At 35.4% G+C, this 23,673-nt stretch overlaps 1 protein-coding gene across 1 annotated transcript; it reads left to right on the top strand.

The window, feature by feature from the left end:
* The first annotated feature begins 671 nt into the window (after nucleotides 1-671).
* Nucleotides 672-22,740, top strand: LOC115209370 (RNA pseudouridylate synthase domain-containing protein 2). The gene is made up of 11 exons (XM_029777746.2): nucleotides 672-1,154; nucleotides 4,149-4,260; nucleotides 5,477-5,598; nucleotides 6,543-6,643; nucleotides 8,352-8,518; nucleotides 10,482-10,623; nucleotides 12,990-13,126; nucleotides 14,694-14,747; nucleotides 15,583-15,680; nucleotides 18,427-18,768; nucleotides 22,608-22,740. Exons 1-11 carry the CDS (start codon nucleotides 753-755, stop codon nucleotides 22,668-22,670), a joined length of 1,740 nt encoding a protein of 579 aa, XP_029633606.1. The 5' UTR covers nucleotides 672-752; the 3' UTR covers nucleotides 22,671-22,740.
* The last annotated feature ends 933 nt before the right edge of the window (nucleotides 22,741-23,673 follow it).

Here is a 23,673-nt window from a genome sequence, read left to right on the forward strand (position 1 = left end):
CAAAATCGAACCGACACAGTTTTTGATGTAGGGCCGATATGGTTTTGCTGGCAGGGTATCTTGCCGCCATAGCTCAGGTCGGATCCCCGACGCCACTCTGAATCCCATAATTGGAAGGTTTCCCGCCACAACTGGAGGCAGTAGGTCTTGAGTGTAGGGATAATAAGCGTCTCGATGGTATAACACCCCATATGAGGGAGGCAGATCCCTAATCTGGGACGTGAAGTACTGCGACACGTTCTCCGGCTCCGATCTTGTTGCATCGGTCGCAAACTCCGGGTATCACAGCCCATAACACTGTAGAGCGAAAGATAAATAAATACGGTCAAAATTATATCAACGTTTTACATTATATCGATGAAATAATTTGGATCTTTTCAATCTCAGTTACAGATTTCAACATACATCCCACCAGGAATCTAGCAAAACAAATACATAAACGTAATAATTAAATATCATCTGCCAGCTATTTTTGAAAATCAAAGTTAAAACAGTGTAAACATACATTCTCCCCTATCATTTCACTATGTCTTCTATGAAATACCTTTTGTCTCATTCAATATTATTCAAATATGAATTGATACAATGTTCCTCATTGGAACCAACGGATTTATATTTAATGTGTAATTATAAATTAAAGACCGGTTTTTGTCAAATTATCTCCCTTTTACTCTAGCCATGTGTTTATTTTAACGCAATACTAATTTTTACCTGTTATTGTATTGACAAGTACTTTTTGAGACTTTGTGCAAATGTCAAAATATTTTGTTAAATGTGTTCGTCCTAGTTTTAGAGAATTAAGTGCGACATTTTTTCAGAACAAAGAACTTTTAACTTTTTCATTTAATTCTCGCGAGCTACATTATGTTTACTGCAGGTCTTTTAGCTTCAGTATAACATCGTTTTTAAAACGTAGTTTGAACTCGTCTAATTTTATAAAATCTCAGTCTGTTAGTTTAACCATGGCTAATCTTAGTTCTACTGATGCTGATACGAAAAATGGAAACGAAACGTTTCAAATCACTGAAAATCAGCCAGAAACTGTTACAGCTTCTATAGAAAAGGAAAAATGTGAACACTCAAAATATGAAACCAGTAAAACAGAAAATGCTATTCCATTAACGCAAACAATGTCGAAACGAGCTTTAAAGAAAGTACGTCTCTTTTACTATCTTTTCTTTTACAATAATAATCTCTTTTATAATAATTGTGATTTTGATACATGGCCAAGAAATTGTGGGGAAGTGTTAAGTTGATATCATCGATAGGAATTAATTTGACTGAGCGCCTTGTCGGCTCAAGTAGACTTCGGTGGGATTTGAAATCATAGAAGTGGAAGAAATGCTGCAAAGCATTTTTCTAACGATTCTACCGATATATCTCCTTTGTCACTATAAACTTTTATCACTTTTTACACACCAAAAAGAAACATAAATTATTACACGACCTTAAAATTAGTTATTGATTACCATATGCCGTACATGTTTATAGTTTGTAAACAGTGAGGATACCTGAGTACTCCCATCTCATTTCCTATGGTATACGAATTCAAAATTTATTGAATAATGTTTACTGTTGCAGACCACTTAGTTTCCTTGTACTCTGTTATTTGATATACTTGAGTCATGAAAAGAAACCTCACTTCATCCGTGCTTTCTCATCAATTGCATCGTCATGTAAATAGTCTTAGCATCGTTAACCACTTATCACGTGTACACATCAAGTGCACTTTTACAAAAAATTCTTTCATAATATATATTTTTTCATTTATAAGTCTCTGCTACCTTCAGATAGATTTGAAAGTAGAATGAATTAGAACCGATGAGAATGCCTCTCAACCTGCTGGAAGTAGCAACCTCTTTGAAATGACACTCTACCATTACTAGAAGGACACATCATGTAATATAGTCTTATATACCTGTAAAAGTACAGGTGAAATAGAAGAAAATCGGGGCGAAGGTAAAGAATACGTACACCCGGTGGTTAGGGTTTTTGCTACGCCGAAAACCGGTGGTGTACGTATTTTTTACCTCCGCCAAATGTTTGCGTAATTAAATTCGAAATACTTGAAGTATTAAAACAGCTTTTAAATTATTCTTTAAACAAGGAAGTGTCGGCGTTAGTAAAAAATAATTTCGTTTTTAAATGAGCTGCATATGTAACATTGAAAATTACCGAATTAATACTGTAATCTAATGTAGTGACTTGTGAGAACTGAAAATGAGGGAAAACGATTATTTTAGACAAGAAGCCTAATGTTTTAGGGTATTTGGTTGTTACTTTTAGCAATGAACTAGGTAGTTGCATATGCCCTTAAACCAAGACTACATACATACTCATCGCTTTCTTGTCACCCTTCCTTTTGTGCCACTTCTTCCAGATCCCCAAAATTGAGTGCAGGTCATTTTGATGTAAAAAGGTATTTAAGATGTTTGCTTTGCAATGATAGTTCCAAGTTTTAATCCCACTGTTGGTCTTAGGAGGGGTATCCAGCTGTAGAAACCAAAGTATGATGCAGTCTTTGGACTTGTTGGATCCTGTAAAATCATTCAACCTATGAGAGCATGGAAGATGGTTGTAAAAAGGTGATGATGATGTGTGGCGCTTGGAACAAGTTTTATCTCCCATAACCTTGAGTCAACCAAAGCCTCGAGTGAAATTCAGTAGACTGAAACTGGAAAAGTGGACCATTTTTGTTCTTGGGTTGTAGTCTTAATTCATTGGTTTAACTACACTACCTGGCATTTCCACTGCTCTGTTGCAAGCATCTAGTACAGATCTATGGTCTGAGGATGACTTCTCACCATCTACAGTGACCCTAGAGGTTCATGAGTGCTGCACTTCTTCCTCTGTAAAAACTACAATAATTCTTTCAACTATAGGCACACGGCCTGAAATTTTGAGGGAGGGGGATAACTGATTACATTGACCCCCAGTGCTCCACTGGTATTCATTTTATTGACTTTGAAAGGATGAAAGACAAATTTGACATTGGTGGGTTTTGAATTCTGAATGCAAAGACAGACAAAATTCTACTGAATATTTTGTCCAGTGTGCTAATGATTCTGCCAGTTTGCTGCATTTGACAAAGCTATAATAATAATAAAAAATTTTTTTAAATAGAGTAAGCTATTTGCCAAATCCTTCACTTCTTCCAGATGTATTGTTCTTTCCTGGAGTTCATTCCTTGTCCATATTTCCCCAGTAATAGTTCACTTATTGATGTTTAAACTAAATATCAACTTCACTAATTTGAGAGGACCTGTGAAGGTCTCATGCACTTTCAAAATTTTTTTCAGGGCCTCCAAGACCAGTTGGAGAAAATTGTCTTCAAACCAGGAACTGTACTTACATATGACTCTATCTAACTTTATACGAGATGAGAAATGAAAGAGGTGAAGACAATGAAACAAAAAGAGAGGAAACTAGAGAGAGAGAGAAGAAATATTGAAGTGAATGAGAATAGTGAAAGAGTGATAGTGTAAAAGTAAGAAAGTGAAAGCTTGACTTTTTGAATATACAAGATAATAGGAAGTCAAATGAAGTTATTCTCAGTCACTGAACTCCAGCTGTAGAAAGATGAAAATTATCACAAGAAGTCAATGTTTAATATAAATGCCAGTGAAAATGTGTTGTAAAAAGACATGATACACAAGAAAATGGTGCAAAGCTTGAAGATTAACAATTACTAAAAGGAGTCAGATGTAAACATAATAATTTTCTGTGGAAGCTATGTTAGTTTCTAATGAATAAGAAATTTAATAAATCATTACAGTACAATGTTAAGTAAGAATTTATTATTCATTGAGCATGTTAATGAGTAGTGCACAAATAGAGCACAAGATATACAATTTTATATTTACATCTAAAGAATGAAATTCGAGAGACTTACCAATTTTTAATGTAGTGGGGGACAGAGGATGAATTAATAAATGTCTCTAAAATTTGAAAATTATTGAACAGAGATCTTATGTATAGCTTACTACTTTTTACGTAATGTTCAGATAGGAAAGAAATATTAACCACTGGCTACTTGGATATTCTGGTTACCATTGAGAAACTGTAAATAACCTGTTGTAAGCGTTCAAAATTTCTCTAACATTTGAGCCTGTTTAAAACTTCTTCAACCTTACTATTTTGAATTTCAGTGGAGAAAGAAACAAATTGAAGCTAATTGTAATGATGGCCTCTTGACTACAAATCCTCGCCCTGGATATGGAGCTGATGTCCTTCATGAAACTGAGTATTATTTTGAGAACAGTGAGTAAAGCTTTTTTTCTATTATAAACACCAACATTCTTTTTAGTATTACATTCAGTTTAAAGATATATTTTCTCCAAGTTTTAATTTCCTGATATTATACACTTCCATTATTTGATGTTGGTGTATAATGAGCCCCCTGCCACCACTCCCATTTTTTTTCTTTTTTTGTGAGACTATTCTTACTTGGAATAGGATATCTGTCTCTAGGAGACTTTACTCATGAGAGAATCTGAGCTCCATGCCATTGATTCAAAATAACTGTATCATCAGTTAGTAGTGTCTTGTTGCTTACATAAGTTTCCCCATATATTATTTAAATCAAAGTAGACTGAACTATTAGTTTTAAAGTATCTTTTTTTAGAACACATCAAATACTGGCATCAGCATGCATCTACTTATAGCATATATCTAATGTATATTTATGTACTGATATACAATATCCTGATCACTTAGTTTGCTGAGAGCCAGTTTTTACTTAGAGAAAGGAAAATGAAAAATATAATGTCCCCTAATATTTTTAAACACATTTACAGCATTTGTAAAGTAAAATTCCTTCCACCAGGAATTTAAACTTCTTGTTCTACAGAGCTTCATATCTAGTTTTCATATTGAAATATGTATTTTTCCTAATTAAAATAAGCAACCTGTCAACAGAGTTAAACCAAAATTATCAACTGTAATTGAACTTAACTTTATTGAATAAATGCCTTTTCTCATGAGTTCAAATCTAGTTGTCTCTAGATTTTACCTCTATGTTGTTTATCTCTTTCCATCATATTGGCCTCTCTACAGTTTGGAGGTTTCATGACTTATTGAAAATCTATTTACTGTTTGATTGTTTTAAACTTTAACTTGTTTGTATTTGTTTGCATGAATTGTTTGCCTAGAAGGTTTGTAGGTGAATACCCTTTCTAATGCTGATTGCCTAGACATGGAGATAAATTAAATAAAGCATACAGAAGACAGTCCATTTAATGCCAGTTGTAGAATTCTAACTTAAGAGCTTAATTATTCAACCATTCAGCTCCCTATGTCACATTGTGATATTGATTTTTTTGTAACTAACTTTCCTGCCAAAAATTGAAATTCACTAATTGTTTAATCATTTAAAAATAATTAACACAAAATTTAGTTGAACTGAAATAAAACTTTTATCTATTGAGAACAGTGTAACTTAAACTTTATTTTTTAATAACTATTCTATCTTGAATAGATCTTCGGAAAGTGTATCCTTATTACTATACCTTCAACTCACATGTGAAAGGCAGATGGAGAGGAAGAACTCTGATGGATGTATTTGTGAAAGAGTTTCATGTAGTGTCAGAGCAATCATTGGTATGTGAGAAAAACACTTTTGATTTATATCAGTAACTGAATAGTATTAAATTTAAAATAATTTTTTTTTAAGCCATGGCTATATTATTTTCCAGAAATAAAGCTGTTCCTTTAACAAAAATCCTAAGATTAAGCAATTGCTCTGTGGCTCAGATATTCTTAACAAACATTACATTTTTAAAAGTAATATGATAAAATTGTTTTGTTGTAAAATAGTTTGATTCCTGTTAATGGATAGCTGAAAATCAGTCTTATTATAAAACTATAGAAATTAAATATACCATTTAAAGCAGCTTCTCTTTCTCCCACTTTTTAGAAAATTTTGCTCATAGTAATATCTCTTGTAAATAAATAACTATTTATTGTTAAAACTTTTTTCAAAGTATCACAAAAGCTATGAAAGTGATGTTCATTGATTCCTAATTAATAATTTTCCATATTTTGTTGCAAAACATTGTATAGATTTTTTTCCTTCAACCTTAGAATATTATTCTTTAGAATTATATTTTTTATTGATTAATAATTGTATAAACTTTATCTTATGATTGTAAGGTATATGTGAATTAAGTTCTCATTTTAAGATCATCATTGATATTTTAATGGCATTTTTTTCCATGTTGGAAGGAGCTTATATATTGCAATTCATATCAGTCATATATAATTTTATTTCTATTATTACTGTCTCTATTACACATATTAGCCTATGTTTCTAATACTCATTTGTCTTCATTTCACTCAAGTTAATGCCTCACATCCAACAGTTTATACTCAGCTTATTCTATTGCTACAGATCTTTGATAGTAATCACCTATATTTCACTGTTATCAGTAGGATATTTCTTACACATACCTCTTTACCATCTCATAATTCCTGATACCAGTTCTTTTGTTATGCTTCACTTCATTCACATTCATATTTCAAATCTATTATTGTTCTCTTTTCAGATAGATGACATGAAAAATGGAGTATTGTTAGTAAACAGCAAACCAACTGTAGGTGATTATGAGCTGAAATTTAATGATGTAATTTCACATACCATACACCGGTGAGTAAATTTATTGTTGTTATTGTAAATATTTTATTTAAATACCTGGAAAATTTGAATATTTCACCTTTTCTGTATATCTATTTTTTAATGTTAGTTTTTGAATGTTTATTGTCGAAGCAAGATTTGTTTCAAAGTTGGATATTCTTCTTGGCGTGTGTTTAGAACTAGAGATCCAATCAATGTAATCTTGCAGGAATGACTAAACAAGTGGACGGAATATTTGCAGAACCTTCTCAGTAGTCTCCCACCAGTTTCAGATAGACATAAACACTGCTGTTAAACATGATCTTGGCACAAAACTTGCTTTCATGTTAAACTCACTGAAATCCTGAAAATAAACCAAAAACAAGACAGCTGAAGACAGGGACATTTATAGGAGAAACTCTTCAAATTTTTTAAATGTAGTATGTAATTGGTGCTCATTTCAGAAGTGGAGTAAGAATTGTATTTTCCCATTCCTCAGGGAAGATAATTTAGTTGTAGAAAAAAAATCACATATCATACCAGCCGGAGGCACGTAAAAAGCACCATTTGAGCATGACCATTACCAGCGTTGCCTTATTGGCATGTGAACAAAACATTCGAGCGAGATCATTGCCAGTGCCGCTGGACTGACTCCTGTGCAGGTGGCATGTAAAAAAACACAATTTGAACATGGCCGTTACCAGTACCGCCAGACTGGCCCTCGTGCCGGAGGCCCGTAAAAGCACCCACTACACTCTGAGTGGTTGGCGTTAGGAAGGGCATCCGGCTGTAGAAACTCTGCCAGATCAGATTGGAGCCTGGTGTAGCCATCTGGTTCGCCAGTCCTCAGTCAAATCGTCCAACCCATGTAGCATGGAAAGTGGACGTTAAAACGATGATGATGATGATGCCAGTATGAAAGGCAGACATTAAACAGTGATGATGATAATGATGATGAATCACACTTACAGCAATAGCAGCAAACATAATCAACAAATTGTTGATTATACAGCTAGAATTTGAGAAGATCTCATTTGGACACCAAAGCAGGTTTAGGGGAAAATTGGTCGAGATTGAGTGAGTCAAGGCTAAAAATTTATAAGTAGTCTTACAGCTTGTAGACTTCTCAAAAGCTTTCAACTCTGTCCACTGAGACAAAATGGAGTAAATTCTTATATACAGTATACTTCAAAAAACAGCTGGAGCAATAATGATACTCTGTGCAAACATGTGAGCCAAATTAATAAAAAAAATGTCTTGTCCTTTTATTAATATCTGTTTTGTCATATTACAGCAGTTCTGTTGTGGGCAAGACATTAAACTGCATTCAGTGGTGGTGCTGAAATTGGGAATTCAAGAGCTTAGGGGCATATGTAGTTACTCCTTTGTCTTCATTACTCCCAAGCTTACTCTGGTCTAGGGTAGTAGTTCTTGTTAGGGGCCTCAGTTATGGGTTAAATAGCAGAAGATGGTCCTGTATCTGTGTTATACAGGACTCAGAGGAGAGCTGGCCCCTATACATGTATCACTGGTATATGGACATGCTCTGATGTCATGTGAACCAATCCCTCTACATAAAGGTTAAATACACCCTGGGCCTCAAGTGTAAGCACTTAAAATCATATTTTATTCATGATTTAATTTTTTTTATCTTCCTTTACCAAATAATTAACATCATAACTTTTCTTAATTTCTTAAAAAAAATATTTTATTCAAAGCTTATTTTTTATTTTACTTCCAGGCATGAAAACCCTGTAATTGGAACACAATTAGAAATTCTTGAAGACAATGAAGATTTAATAGTCATCAATAAACCATCTTCAATCCCATGCCATCCCTGTGGAAGGTACAGATACAATTCTATTGTCTTCATTCTTGGCAAGGAATACGGCTACAGTAACTTGAGAAGTAAGTAGCTATATGCAACATAGAAATATTAAATATTTATGATAAAACATTGGAGTCTGTTGGTGAAACTACCCATAAGAATTTAGATGTTGAGCTGAAAGCATCTGCATTTCTTTATTCCTATACTAACATGTATAGGATGAACTGTTGCAAATTTTGACATTTGCATATGGAAGTAACATTTACAACCATTTATTAACCATGCAAACTGTAAAATAATAATGGTACGGCTATCTGCGAGACAGATTAAAGCAGGCAGTTATGTACATTGCATAGGAGCACAACACATTGGTTGTGACAAGGTTTGAATTAATAACTATTTGTTCGGTTTCTTACACATTTACTTTCCAAATAGTAAACCGTGTTCCTTTTTTAAAAAATGAGAAGGATCTCTAAATGATCAGTTGTTAATTAGTTACCTAACTTTAAGGAATAAAATTTTTATGTGACACCAGTTTTGGTGCCATGTAAAAAGCACTCAGTCCACTTTGTAAGGTAGTTGGTGTTAGGAAGGGCATCCAACCATAAAAACCATGCCAAAACAGTGAAGCCTGGTGCAGTCATCTGCCTAGCGAGCTCCTACCATGCCAGCATGGAAAATGGACATGAAATGATGATGATAATATTTGTAACTTTTTCGCCAGCCTTGTCTGGCACCTGTGTCGGTGGCACATAAAAAATACCATCCGAGCGTGGCCGTTCACCAGCCTCGTCTGGCACCTGTGTCGGTGGCACATAAAAAGCACCCACTACACTCACGGAGTGGTTGGCATTAGGAAGGGCATCCAGCTGTAGAAACACTGCCAGATCTGACTGGCCTAGTGCAGCCTTCGGGCTTCCCAGACCCCAGTTGAACCGTCCAACCCATGTTAGCATGGAAAGCAGACGTTAAACGATGATGATGATGATGATGATACCACCATTTCCACTTTTTATTTTTGTTTCCTTGATTGGTTGATTGTTCACTTTGGTTTCTCAGAAATTACTGAAGCTAGGAAGTTTAATGTTGTATCAGTGGTTACAAAGCAAAATAAGAATTCTTTTTTTTTTTTTTAATTCTGCTACTTTTGCAAGCTATGTGAAAATTATGCTTACAACTCAGTTCTGTTCAGACTGTCATATGGTGGGTGAATTGCAAGTTATAGGAGAAACATTGATTACATGAAAACACAAATACATAGCAGTACAATTTATTTTTGATATTTGTGAACACAGTAGTTAGGAGTGCAAAATATTTAAATAACAGTCACATATGTAGAGAAAAATTTTTTGCTTGAATCAAACATTTCTGATTATCTACTAACTCTATTTGAAGTGCTGTATTATAGTATTAGTTCATTCAATTTCCTATAAGAATATATATAGTTTTATATATGTAAAATAATTAATTTATTTTTTATAATATTTTTCAAAAAATAAGTGCATGTGAAACGGGCTCTGTATTCTTGGCACGGAATCTCCAAATAAAGCCTTGTCTCCAAAGTGTTAACTATTGATTTGTCAATATCTAATCAAACTGAAGCTTTCATTGTATTGGAATAAAATTTAAAAGCTCTGAAAAGACATTTAATGTTAATCAGGATATAAGTTATATGAAAATGGAACAGTTCTATTGAAGGAAACTTATACCAGAAAGCTTATTGATCTGTTTCTAGCAAATCAGTGACATGATCAAACTGGATGACATCCAGTTTTCTGTTTTTTTAATTCTGGCATAAATGGAGTGTTTTTGAATTTTTATGTTTACATATTCTTGAAACAGTTGTTTTTTATAAAATGGATGCTCTTCTTCATGTTAACCAACCTGTTATGAAATGAGGGTAAAACCTGTTTGTTATGCTTATATATGATTAACTCTTTGTTTACTTCTCTAGGTGTTACTTTATTTCAAATAGATAGTTCCATTTTCAAATATTACTTTCTAAAATTGCTTTTAAATACAAAGTTCTTTTAATATTTATAGACATTTATCGCCTTGATCGATTGACATCTGGTGTATTAATTTGTGCCAAAACTGCAAAGAAGACAAGGGAACTAGAAGACCAAATCGTCAATAAAAAAGTACGGAAGGAATACGTATGTCGAGTAGTTGGACGATTTCCTGAGTAAGTAAATTTTGTTCCAAGTTTAACATTAGAATTAAAGAGACTGATGATTGTCCTTGTTGACGAGAGAAGTTTCAGAAAAAAAATACATAAAAGTGGAGAATGTTGGTATAAATCCTTAAATCCTTAAAAATGTTTTAGCCCGAAGGCCATGGCCATGCTGGGGCACCACGGCTGAAATAAGTTGCGAGCTCACCAGGATGCTGTAAGAATAAAAATATATTACATGTGAGAATTACAGCTTTCATTGGATGTATGATATCTGAAGTGTATTGTCTGAATTATTAGATTTTTCATCTCTTCGTACTCTACTAACTCATTCTATTTTATATATTTACATTTTCTATACATATAAGTTAAAGAGAAAATATAATGAAGGTCAACTGTCGATGCTAAGAATAGATTTCAACCATCAAATCATTCCAGTATTTAGAATGGCCTTGTTTAATACATTTAATCCCATAACCCAGTTTAACATGACTACCTGATCCTTGGGTGCCTCTAGAAGACTTGACTTAGATGAAAGTATTTGTGTCAGGTCTCCAGTTTAAGAATCTTCCCTTTCTCCTATCAATCTCAGAGACCCTGAAAAATAAAGGGACATGTGTGTTATTCTTCTCTTCCTGATTAATCATTAAAGTAATTTAACTTCTAGTTTTTTGATAAAGTCCATTGTTGTTGTTTTACATGGTGTCTCTCACACACCTAAATGTACATTCAAAATCCAATTGATGTGTGCATTGCCAGGTTTTATGAATTGTTTCATATAATCCCAAGATCAGAGTGGTCAGACAGTGTAACATGAGGTGGTCTGTGTCTAGTAAGGATACCTGACATGTTAGACTTAAAAGGAATTAAAAATATCCCCATTGATGCATGTTAGCCACTGTTCTGTAACAACTTGACTTCAGCCTGTTTGTAAATGTCCATTGCTTTCTGATGATAGAAACTGGACAGTGGTTGAGTGCTGTCCCAACTGGTGACAGGGTACTCTCTATTCCTTTTTCTAAGTGTCTTTAGTGGTGAAGGGTTTCTTGGGTTTAGTCTTGAAATGGTGGATGCTATGTTAGTTATTTATTCTAAGGGTGTATTATAGAAATTTATTTGACACTTAGTCAAATAAATAAACTATATATATTTGGTACCATTAAATCTATGCCTTTGAACTGCTTGCTATAATTAGAATGATTACTCCACCTCATCTCTGAGAGGAGAAAACTATTCAAAAATAGAATCTTTTTATTAGAAATATAAATATTGTCCATCCTTGAAACAAAGGCCAATCATCATCATCATCATCGTTTAACGTCCGTTTTCTGTGCTAGCACAGGTTGGACGGTTCGACCGGGGTCTGGGAAGCCAGGAGGCTGCACCAGGCTCCAGTCTGATCTGGCAGTGTTTCTACAGCTGGATGCCCTTCCTAATGCATAAATATTAGGTGGTTTTAAAAAGTTCCCAGACTAGTTCTGTTGCATGTAAACAGATTGCAGCACACGGTTGCATGTGCAGTGAGAGCTAGCAGTGACCTTCATGAGGCAGTGTGCCAAGTGACATTGCTGTGTTTACTTTACAAGTTGTGAAATTTGTGTTTTTGTGATCATGTGTATGCTGTAGTCTGCGATTTTGTCATGGACAGGAACAAGGGGCCAATGTGACATTTACGTTATACTTGAGCAGTCTGCTACAGAAACATTGATGAGGCAATGGGTTGTATACAATGTTTTGAGTGGTACAGGTGCTTCAAAAGTAGAAGAGCATCCCTGAAAGATGATGAGTGATCAGGAAGACCTGTTGTATTGTGCATCACGAATTCATTCCTCAGGGCCAGACTGTCAATCAAGAGTTCTACTCCGAAATTTCGAAACATTTGAGGGAGGACATTCGGCAAAAATGACCGGATCTGTGGAGCACAAAGAATTGAATTCTTCATGATGACAATGCATCCCGTTACCAAACTCTCCTCACTCGTGAGTTTCTTGCCAATAACAATATGGTATCACTTCCGCACCTGCCCTATTCACCAGATTTAGCACCTGCAAACTTCCATCTCTTCCCCAAGATGAAAATACAGCTCAGGTTGCTGTTTTAACACTATTGTCAAAATCCAGAGCAAATCACAGAAGGTCCTCAACTTGCTTATGGAAAATGACTTCAAGGCTGGATTCCAAAAGTGGTAAGAATGCTGGTACTGGTGTATTGCTCTGCAAGGTGACTATTTCAAAGGAGATAATTTTAGAACTTAGGTAAATAAGATATTTTTTATAAAACATAACTAGTCCAGGAACCTTTTGATACCACCTAGTACAATATAGATTATGGCTGAATATATATTCTTATACAGAATTGTTTTTATATTATCTTTCCAGTGGTGATATTGAAGTTGATCAACCTCTGGACTGCATCAATCACAAGATATCCTTATGGCAAGTACGACCCGGTGGAAAAGAAAGCAAAACACTCTTCAGTCGCCTTAGTTACAATGGAAAATCAAGTGTTGTTAGATGTGAGTCAAGCATTTCTTAGATCTTGAACTCTTCATTTTGGCTGTTACGCATATTTGATAAAAGATAGAGGATATTTTCTTCAGGAAAATTAAGCTTGTTGTTTTATAGTATCATCTTTAAACCTTCAGTAATTCTCAGGAGGCAGAAATTGATCTTCATCTGTGAACTGGAGTTTAACTCAAATAAAATTCTACAACTTGCATGAGAGTTGATGCAACATGCAGCTAACATGTATTAGTGTAGAAAATATCCTATAGCTGTCGAATTTTCATGTATTTAAAAAAAATATTCAGTTTGTTTAGAAATGCCATGCATTTACTATACTAACTTAAATAACTTGTTTATTTTTAATTAATTTTAATTATCGACATTTTTTTTACTCTGTTTTAGTTAATATTGTAATTGTCATCATTTTAGACGTTGTAACACTCATTTCCCATACTTGTAAGTTTAAGAAAAAATATATACCCAGCTGTTGTTATAAAGAATAACTTTTCAATCATCAAATCATTTCAATATTCAAATTCTTTTACATTCAAATATAAACCTGGTCTTTTTACAAATAAGTATTGTTTCTGATATGTGAAGCTGCATGGCTTAGAAGTTAGATATTGGGTTCACAATCATAATACCATGAGTTCAGTTCCTGGACCAAGCAGCACATTGGGTCTTAGAATCATGTGCTTCATTTTATGTTGCTCCTGTTTACTCAGCTGAAAATAAGTACTAGTGTAGCCCTTTCCTTCCAACTATCACATATTTCATGTTCCACTGACTCAAGGCAGGGTAAGAAGCCAAGAGTGTGTCTATGTCTGCTTAAGGCTACATAGCCACCTAAAACAATCAGTGAAACCTGGAATATGCTACCAAGCCTCACTTGCTTGCATGTGATAGCAATGATTTTTGGTTTTGTTGTATATGTTATTCTTAAATTTATTTTACTGGCTTTTCACTGACACCTGTCTGTGGTTAAATACTAAGCAGCAGAATGGTCTCCATTAGTGTTACATATTCAAATTAATTACTTAATAGCTAATGTACCTTAAAGATAATGATTTAATGAATTTCTTTGATAGATTACCAGAAGAAAATTTATCAGGACATTTGGCAGTCTGTCTATTGCCTAACGGATCATCAGTTTGTATCCTGTTATTAGCACTGCATTATGACTTTAGCCAAGATATGTCATTTTAGATTGACTAATCTGAAGTCAGAAAGGTGCTATAATGATGTATTGTTTTGAGTTCAAATCCTCTCGTAAGAAAAACTTATAATAGTTGTATCCAGAGAGAGAGAGAGGTCTGTCAAGCAGTGAATGTTGTGAAAGATAGCTTCAGCACCCGTACACATCTCCTTTACTTCTTAAGAATACTTGTTGAAAGAGCTTGTTGAAAATAAGTTTAATCAAAGGTGCACTACCTTTGTTATGTGTTGACACAATCTGAAAAAAATTTATGAATTTTATAATGTTAAAGATCATACAGTCACTGAATTATTTGAATAAATTCTCAATTAACAGTATTGATTTCTCCTCCAATAACATTAATTACTTCATGATTTTTTCAGGCATTCCTTACACAGGGCGAACACATCAGTTGCGTGTACATTTGCAATATTTAGGTAAATATTTCTATTCACTACCTGAAAAACTGACTCTTGTTGAGTCACTAAAGTATTATTGATTCAAAATTTTAGCCATAGATATAGCTTTGTGCATTTAGACAAGTGTTTTTAAACTTGTTAAGTAATGCTCCAATTATGTTACTGTGAACACAGGAGTAGGGATGAGAACATGTCTTTCTAGGTATTGATTGGATTACTGAAATCAATTTGGAAGGTGAGTTGATTTATTCACAACCATGATTTAGTTCTGCAGCAATATATGGTAATAATGTCTTAGTTTTACTTTGTCAAACTATCTAGTATCACTTTGGTAGCTACAGAATAATTTAGTTTTTTGACACTGTACTGCATCCAACATGTTTGTAGTAGGAGCTAATCTTGATGTAATAAAGAATTATGATTTTGTTTTTGTTATACATTTTCATTTTGTTGACTTTTGGTGTTGTTGTTTCAAATGGGTAGATGTGATTATCTCAGATTATTTAAATCTTCTTTTCTTCTTGTTGCCTTCCTAACTAGAATGCAAAAAGGAACAACGTGAAAAGTAATTCTTAATAGTTTTTTAAAATATTGCTGTCACCAAAAATATGCTTGTAGTAACATAGCCTTTTATTTATATCAGTCTATTTAACTGAAAAATTATTATCATTTCCATCTCTTTATCAGGTAGTTTGTATTAGGAAGGGCATAAATTTCAATCCAGTTCTTATAATTTAATAAAAAAAATATCCATAAGCAGATATATTCAGCCTATGACATTATAGAAGAATAGATATGAAAGATATAATTATTTTTTTCTGTTTTGATAATTCTTTTTGTTTCTTTCGGAAAGGACATCCAATCATAAATGATCCACTTTATTATGGTCCAGCTTGGGGACCAGAAGCTGGCAAAGGAACTATTTTTCAATGCAAAATTGATGACACAAAGGTAAATCCTCTATCAATTGCTGTTGTTTAGTCTCAAATCAACTCTGATCACCAGAACTGCAATCAAAGATACGCCATCCATAACTTTGTTTTTCTCCAAGTATAATGTATGTAAGAACTCATTATCTAAACCGTTGTTCCTTCTTTTAAGATGGTAGGCCTGTTTTAGGGGAGATTTGGCTACTAATTCTAGCAGATTAAATGGAGTTGTTCCCATGCTATTTCAAGCCCACATCAGAGGTTTTATTTATGAAGAATGGGTGAGACATTTCCTTCCCATTTTTTGCTGCCTTTAACTCTTAAGTATTCAGATTACTCTGTCAAATGTAACACTTATATATTCACATTTTGAATTAAATACATATCTAGCAAAGCATACTAGCTTCATTTCTTTCAAGCCTACACATGTTCTTGGCAGTTACAGCCCATGTTTCACTGCCATGTAGTATGGCTGTTTGTACACAGGCATCATACAATCTACCTTTCACTCTGAGTAAGAGGCCCTTTGTTACCAACAGAGGTAGGAGCTCTCTGAACTTTGCCCAACCTATCCTTATTCTAGCAGCTATGCTCTCGGAGCATCCACTTCTGCTACTGACTTGGTCACCTAGGTAATGGAAACTATCAATTGCTTCTAGTTTTTTCCCCTAGCATTTGATGGAGTCTATTTTCCGTACATTTTTAGTGTTAATTGTACCTGTGCACCTTCAACACAAAAAACAATTTTTCCTGTCAACCTTCTTCTGATATTGCTGCACCTCTTATGTGTCCATAGCTTACACTGGGTACATCTTGTGGAGTTTCTACCTATGCCTTTCCTACAGATTGAGCAGGACCATTTACCTTAAGGGATTTGTGATTTGTCTGCTCTCCTACATACTAAAATTTTGGTTTTTACTAGATTAACTTCTAAGGCCCATCCTTCCACATCTCAAATCTCTTCTCTAGTTCTGGTTGTGATTCAGATATACAAACAGTCATCAGCATAGAGGAGCTCCCAAGAGCAGCCTGTCTTAAATTCCTGTTATTGCCTGGAGGACTATGATGAACAAGATGGGGCTGAGGACTGATCCTTGGTGAACTCCTACTTGTATCCTAAATTCATAGCTATACTTATTGCTAAATCTTCACCTTACTGACAGTATCTCTGTACCTGGTTTGTACTGCGCTCACCAACCACTCATCTGTCCCTAGCTTCCACATTGACCATCAGACAATGGAGTAGGGGACTCTGTTAAAAGGCTTTCTCCATGTTGACAAAAGCCAAGTACAAAGGTTTATTTTAGGCTAGATATTTCTCCTGCAGTTGCCTAACTAGGAATATAGCATCAGTCATGCTCCTACCTGGCACAAATTTGAACTGCATCTTATCTACACTTACTCTCTACCTAATTAATTGAGCAATGACCCTTTCTGTGACTTTTATCACCTGGCCCAGCAATTTGATTCCTCTGTAATTATTCTTGCCTTTGTAGCAGTTCACTATAATGCTGCTACACTAATTGTTGGGTATGACTCCTTGTTGACAATCTGATTAACTATATGAGTGACTAGGCTATATCCTACTCCACCAGATGTTTTAAGCATTTCAGTGGTGATTCCTGACAGGCCAGGGGCTTTCCCTGCCTTCATATTCTTGATTGCTGTGTCTTCCAAGCTACTGTCGATTCAGATAGCTGGTCCCTCAGTTGGGTCAACATTTGGCAGACTCTCCTATTCTTATTCATTCTCCACATTTAGCAGCTTCTCATAATGGTATATCCAGGCCTATTTCTTTGCAATATCATTGAATATAAGTGCACCATTATCCATGTGGACACATTTCTCTCCTTTGACATTACAATTTTCTCTCACACTGTATTGCAATCTGAAACACTTCAAGTCATTGATCCTCCTCTTACAGAACATAGGCAAACTTCTTCTTTTCCATTACTTACATGGCTACATATACGTGTCTCCTAGGTTCCCTGCTGGCTGTCTGATACAGTTCTATGCTATCTCCACACTTCCAGTCCTTCCAGACCTGTTTCTTTGCTCTAATGGCCTTGTCTCCAGCATACTATTCTGAAAAACTAGCCTAAGCTTAAGTACTCTATCACACACTCAGACTACCTCTATGACCTTTCCCACCTGTTTCTCTGCGAGAAGCATGCCCACACCACCTACCCCATCACTGTTACCTTTCCAGAAGATTTTATACCAATGTGTTTTGCTTGTGAGAAACCAAGCTGAAGCTCCCCTCCACCTTACCTCTTGAATGCAACACACTTCAACACACCTCCATTCAAGCATCTCAACAATCTCAACAGACCTACCTTTCAATGTGCCTACATTGACAGTGCCAACTCTGACAACTGGGAAAGGGATAGTGGGGGCACATGGGAAGTGGGATGGTATTTAGCACCTGGAAAGAATGTTTTAAATTAGCAAAAATGAGACTGATTTATAAATATTAATATATACTTCCTTTTACTAAAAGTGGTGAGCTGACAGCAGCATTAGCATGCTGGACAACATTCTTAGCAGCATTTTGTTCATTTTTATGTTCTGAGTTCAAGTTCTGCCAAGGTCAACTTTGCCTTTCATCTTTTCAGGGTTGATAAAATAAGTACCAGTTGAGCACTGGAGTCATTGTAATCAACTTGCCCCACCCCCAAAACTTGAAACCAATTTTTTTTTTTTTACTTAATGACCTACGTGTACTAAAATAGATTATAGTTATGATCAATAATGTTTTATTATTTCAGATCAGTGATGAGGTGATGAAAAACCACAACATTGGTTTGTGGGAGAATGGACCAAATCCTAATTTTGAACTTCGTTTAAAACAATTGAAAGAGGAGAAGTCACTTGCTTCTAATCATGAAGACACTATTGATGAAGTCAAAAACACAGAACCAGCAGCAAAGCGATTGAAGACAAGTGACCATCCTGAAAAGTTAGAGACAATCAGCAATACAGAATTTTTTCAGCCAGAGTTTGATTTACAAAAATGGATACCAAATGAAAACTGCATCCATTGTAAGACCCTGTATCTAGACCCACAGCCAAAAGATTTGGTCATGTATTTGCATGCACTGAGTTACAAGGTAAATTTTTCAAGTTTTTCTTTTTAAATTCAACATGGGGTGGGGGTTCTTTTTGAGTATGTGAAATATTGTGCATTGTTGGAACACGTTTTTGTTGGCCTAATCCCTTCGTATCATGGGCAAGGAACAGCACTTTTTTTTCCGAATGGGTAGAAAACAACACAACACAAAGGCTGTTGCACAATCTGAAGTCATGGTCATTTAATGCTTAGTCTTATGCTTCTTATATTGGTTTCAAATTTTGGCACAAGGCCAGGAATTTTGGTGGAGGAAGTAAGTCTATTACAATGACCCCAGTATTCAACTGGTATTTATTTAATCAACCCTGTAGGGTTGAAAGGCAAAGTGAGCTTCAGCAGAATTTGAACTCAGAATGGAAAGAGGAATAAAATGCCACTAAGCATTTTGCCTTGCATACTAACAATTCTGCCAACTCATTGCATTATATGCTTCTTATATTATTCTCAACTTTGGACCAAGGAGACCATATAAAATTAACAAGCATTTGTAATCAAAGTTAGTTAGTTTGTATGGTATCAGTTTGCGATTTATTTTGTTATAAAAATATTTCTGCCAATTTTATCCTGTAGTAATTGATTGTTTACAAATCTATGCAAGATAAATTGATGTACAATCAGATAGGCATCCAACTAAATGAAAGCTGGTTATTACTGCAATATAAACAGATATATAGATTTGTAAAAAATCTTCCAAGATTTACTAGCTGGGACAAGTATAGGTAAAACTGAAATCTCTTATATATATGTTAGGTTGACTCTAAAGCCCTTCGATTCTAGTCCTTGCTTCCACACCTGAAACTTCTCTAGTTTTGATAGTGACTCAGCTATTAGAGCAAGGTCGTCAGCATTGAGAGGCTCCCAGGGGCATCCTGTCTTGAATTCCTCTGTTATTGACTGAAGGACTATGATGAATAAGAAGGGGCTGAGGACTGATCCTTGGTGGATCCCTACTCCTACCCAGAATTCTTCACTGCACTTGTTGCCAACCCTTACCTTACTGACAGCATCCTTGTACATGACTTGTGCAGCTCTCACTAACCATTCATCTATCCCTAGTTTCCTCATTGACTACCAGATAAGGGATCGGGGGACCCTGTCAAAGGCTTTCTCCATGTCAACGAAAGCCAGGTACAAAAACTTATGTTTGACTAGGCATCTCTCCTGCAGCTGTCTTACCAGAAATATAGCATCAGTGGTGCTTTTCCCTGGCACAAACCCAAATTGCACCTCATCTAGACTGACTCTCTCCCTAATTACTCCAGATACAACCCTACACATACACAACATATACTCTCACACACATACTTCAAACTACCAGTTAAACACCTTTCTACTGACCATTCTCCTATGTACATGTGAAAGGAGACACACAAAAGACAGCCACTCCTACCAAGAATTCTTACTATAAATTCTTCCTTTGACATTAAACGACACAAAGTCCACTCACACACATACACACATATAAACAGCCAAAACCACACTTACACACTCACACACATATGCACATACATGTGCTATTATTACACACACACACCTGCATGCATGCACATACCCATGCATTGAAATGTAAAATCCTCTTTCTCTTGCACTCTCCTGTCTTAGAACTTTTCTTCACCCATTCCCTTCTGGACATTTCAAAATGTGACCACGTATGTATCATTGGTGATTTTCTTCCTCCGTCTTCCCTTCTTTTGGACCTTCCTCTATTTCTGAAGAAGTGCTTTGCTTGAAATGTAAAATCCTCTTTCTTTCCTTTCCTGAGCGTCTGATAATACAGTACTTGTACCATGTCTGCATGTTGTTGTTTTTTCTTGTTTGTTCTTCTTTGTTTGGATTCACTATATATATATATATATATATATATCGTTGTAGCACTCCGTTGGTTACAACGATGATGATCTCATTTGAGCTGATCAACAGAACAGCCTGCTCATGAAAATAATGTGCAAGTGGCTGAGCACTCCACTGATACATGTACCCTTAACATAGTCCTCAGTGAGATTTTGCGTGATCCTGAGTGTGACAAGGCTGGCCCTTTGAAATACAGGTACAACAGAAACAAAAAGAGTGAGAAAAAGTCGTGGGGTTTACCACTACCCGCTGCTGGACCCTCATGGAACTTTAAGTATTTTCGCTGAATAAACACTCACAACACCTGGTCTGGGAATCGAAACTGTGATCCTATGACCGTGAAGCCACTGCCCTAACCACTGGGCCATTGCCCCTCCACTATATGTGTGTGTATGTGTAACTTCCACCATCGCTTGACAACTGATCTTGCTTTGGTTACGTCTCCATAACTTAGCTATTTGGCAAAACACACTGGTAGAATAACTACTAGGCTTACAAAGAAGAAATCCTGGGGTCAATGTTTCAGACTGAAATCGGTGCTCTAGCATGGCCATAGTCACATGACTGAAACAATTTAAACAATAAAAAAATATCATTTCAACCCAGAGCAGTGCTGGGTATCTCTGCCAATATATATGTGTGTGTGTGTGTGTGTATAGTGGGTCATCTTATAAGTAATGCGGTGATATATACTTCTCTTATTTTTCAAAATTAAGATAAACAAAGTTCTTTTTTAGTCTAAATTATGCTCGCCTTCATTTTCTACAATGTTCTTCCATCTATCTAGTAGACTAGCAAGGCCCCTCTTTCAAAATTCACTTGTCCATGACGAAAAATACCCCTCCAGTACTGTTCTGACCTCGTCTACAGAATTCATATTTTTTCCGTCCAAATGATTTTGAAGACTACGGTATAAATGATAATCAGATGGGGCAATGTCTGGCAAATATGGTGGGTGGGGCATCGTTTCCCATTCAAACTGTTCCAGCCCTTGGAATGTCATCCTTGCTGTATGTAGCTGAGCATTATCCTGATGGAAGAACACCTTTCGTCTTGAAACCAAAGCTGTTCATTTTCCTTCTAGCATTGACTTAAGCTGCTCGCAGTAGAATTCTTTTGTTATCATTTGGTTTGTGTTTAGAAGTTCAAAGTGGAATAAACCTTTTATATCCCACCAAACAGACAACAACATCTTAAGTGGGTGAAGACCTTCAGCCTGGGGTGCGGGTGTTTCTCCTTTCCCTAGCCATTGTCTTTGGCACTTGACATTTTTATAGAGAACCCATTTCTCATCACCATTCACTATTCAGTCCAGAAAAGGTTCATTTGTGAGATGAAAGAAGAGTACACATTCATTTTCTTTATGCGATTAGACTTGGAAAGTTTGTGAGAAACTTGATCCAATTTTCTGACTTTTTCAACGGCACACAGGTGTCATTGAATGGTTGAATGACCAAATCCAAGCTTCTCTGCTAGTTTCGCAAATGGGATTTTGTCTCACCAGAGTTTGCAGGATGTTCTTGTTGAGCTCTACAGATCTTCTAGGACGAGGCTTGTCTTCTAGGCTGTAGTTTCCGGCTCAGAATTTCTGGAATCACCATTGACAATGGCTTATGCATATTGCCCAATCCCCATATTTTTTGCACTTTCCATTGCATTGTTGCCTTTTGAACTCATAAAGCAAAATATGCTGAATATGCTCCTTTGTCACTTCCATTATAGCTTTGAAAAAATAACTGTTAAAATTGAACTGCACTCTTCAAAAATTGCACGAAGAGTAAGGACAAGGTAAAATTATTACCTGCTTTTATAGCAAGTTGATGCAGGTAGTTTATCCTGTCTCCCTCCAACTTTTAGTTCATGCAGTTATAAAAACCACATTATTTGTGGGATGACCCAATATTTGTAATCATTTTATTATCTTGTAATTTTGAGAAATATTTTGTTCACCCATTTTTTTGTTTGCAGGGTCCTGACTGGGAATACAGAACTACTCTACCTGATTGGGCTGCAGCAGACTGGCAGGAATAGGAAGCTTTAGAAATACTGAAGATGTGTGATATACCAATATATATTTTCAATAAAATATGTAATATCTACAGACTTCATTTATGATCTAATAATTGTATCTCATATTTATCTACCTGTAGTATGGACAACTTACATGCTCCTTGCTATGGCGATGTAATATAGATAAATGTTGGATGGAAAAAATATTTTTTATCATTTGTAATTTTAAGGATAGTGAATTGCTAAAACCATGGAGTTAAATATCTTGTGATACTAAATACCTGGAGTTCAAATCATGCTCAAGTTGACATATGAATCAAAAATGGGATTGATCTATTTGATTATACTTTCTCTTCCAAAATGTGTGATCTTGTATAGACCTTTGATAGAAATTATATGCTTATTTATTATGTATTTCAGGTTTTACTTGTAACATACATAAATAGGTGATGTTATTCTTGAACTCACTATTACTCTATTTCTAGTTTACCAAGAATTTCAGACTTGATAGTTGAAATACTGATATGGTGAGAATTGGCAACTGCCATTTCAAATCCAAGATAGATAAGTTGGTCAGAATAAAAATAGGTGACATGCAGAAGTAGGCTGCTTACAAATGTCTGCTGACAGATATCACTATTTTTGGTGTTGTTTGGAGTATTTCTCCCAATTTACTCACCACAGCTGAACAATTCTGTAGAGAAAAGACAAAGGCATATATTGTTTTTAATTGCAAATTTTAGAAGATTCTGGTGATCAATGGGAATTTGATCAAATGTGTCTTGAGAATAACTTAGCTGAGGATGAAAGATAACTCCTCCTCATCATCAATGTCTGTTTTCCATACTGGCATGGGTTGGATTGGGCTGCACCACGTTCCATAGTCAGTTTTGGCTTGGTTTCTACAGCTGATGCCCTTCCTAATGCCAAACACTCTGCAGAGTGTACTGAGTGCTTTCCACATGGCACCAGCACCCACACCAATGCTTTTTAAGTGGCACCTTGATTTTAGGATCTCAAGCAA

Source organism: Octopus sinensis, linkage group LG3 (genome assembly GCF_006345805.1).
Source record: "Octopus sinensis linkage group LG3, ASM634580v1, whole genome shotgun sequence".
Taxonomy (NCBI): domain Eukaryota; kingdom Metazoa; phylum Mollusca; class Cephalopoda; order Octopoda; family Octopodidae; genus Octopus; species Octopus sinensis.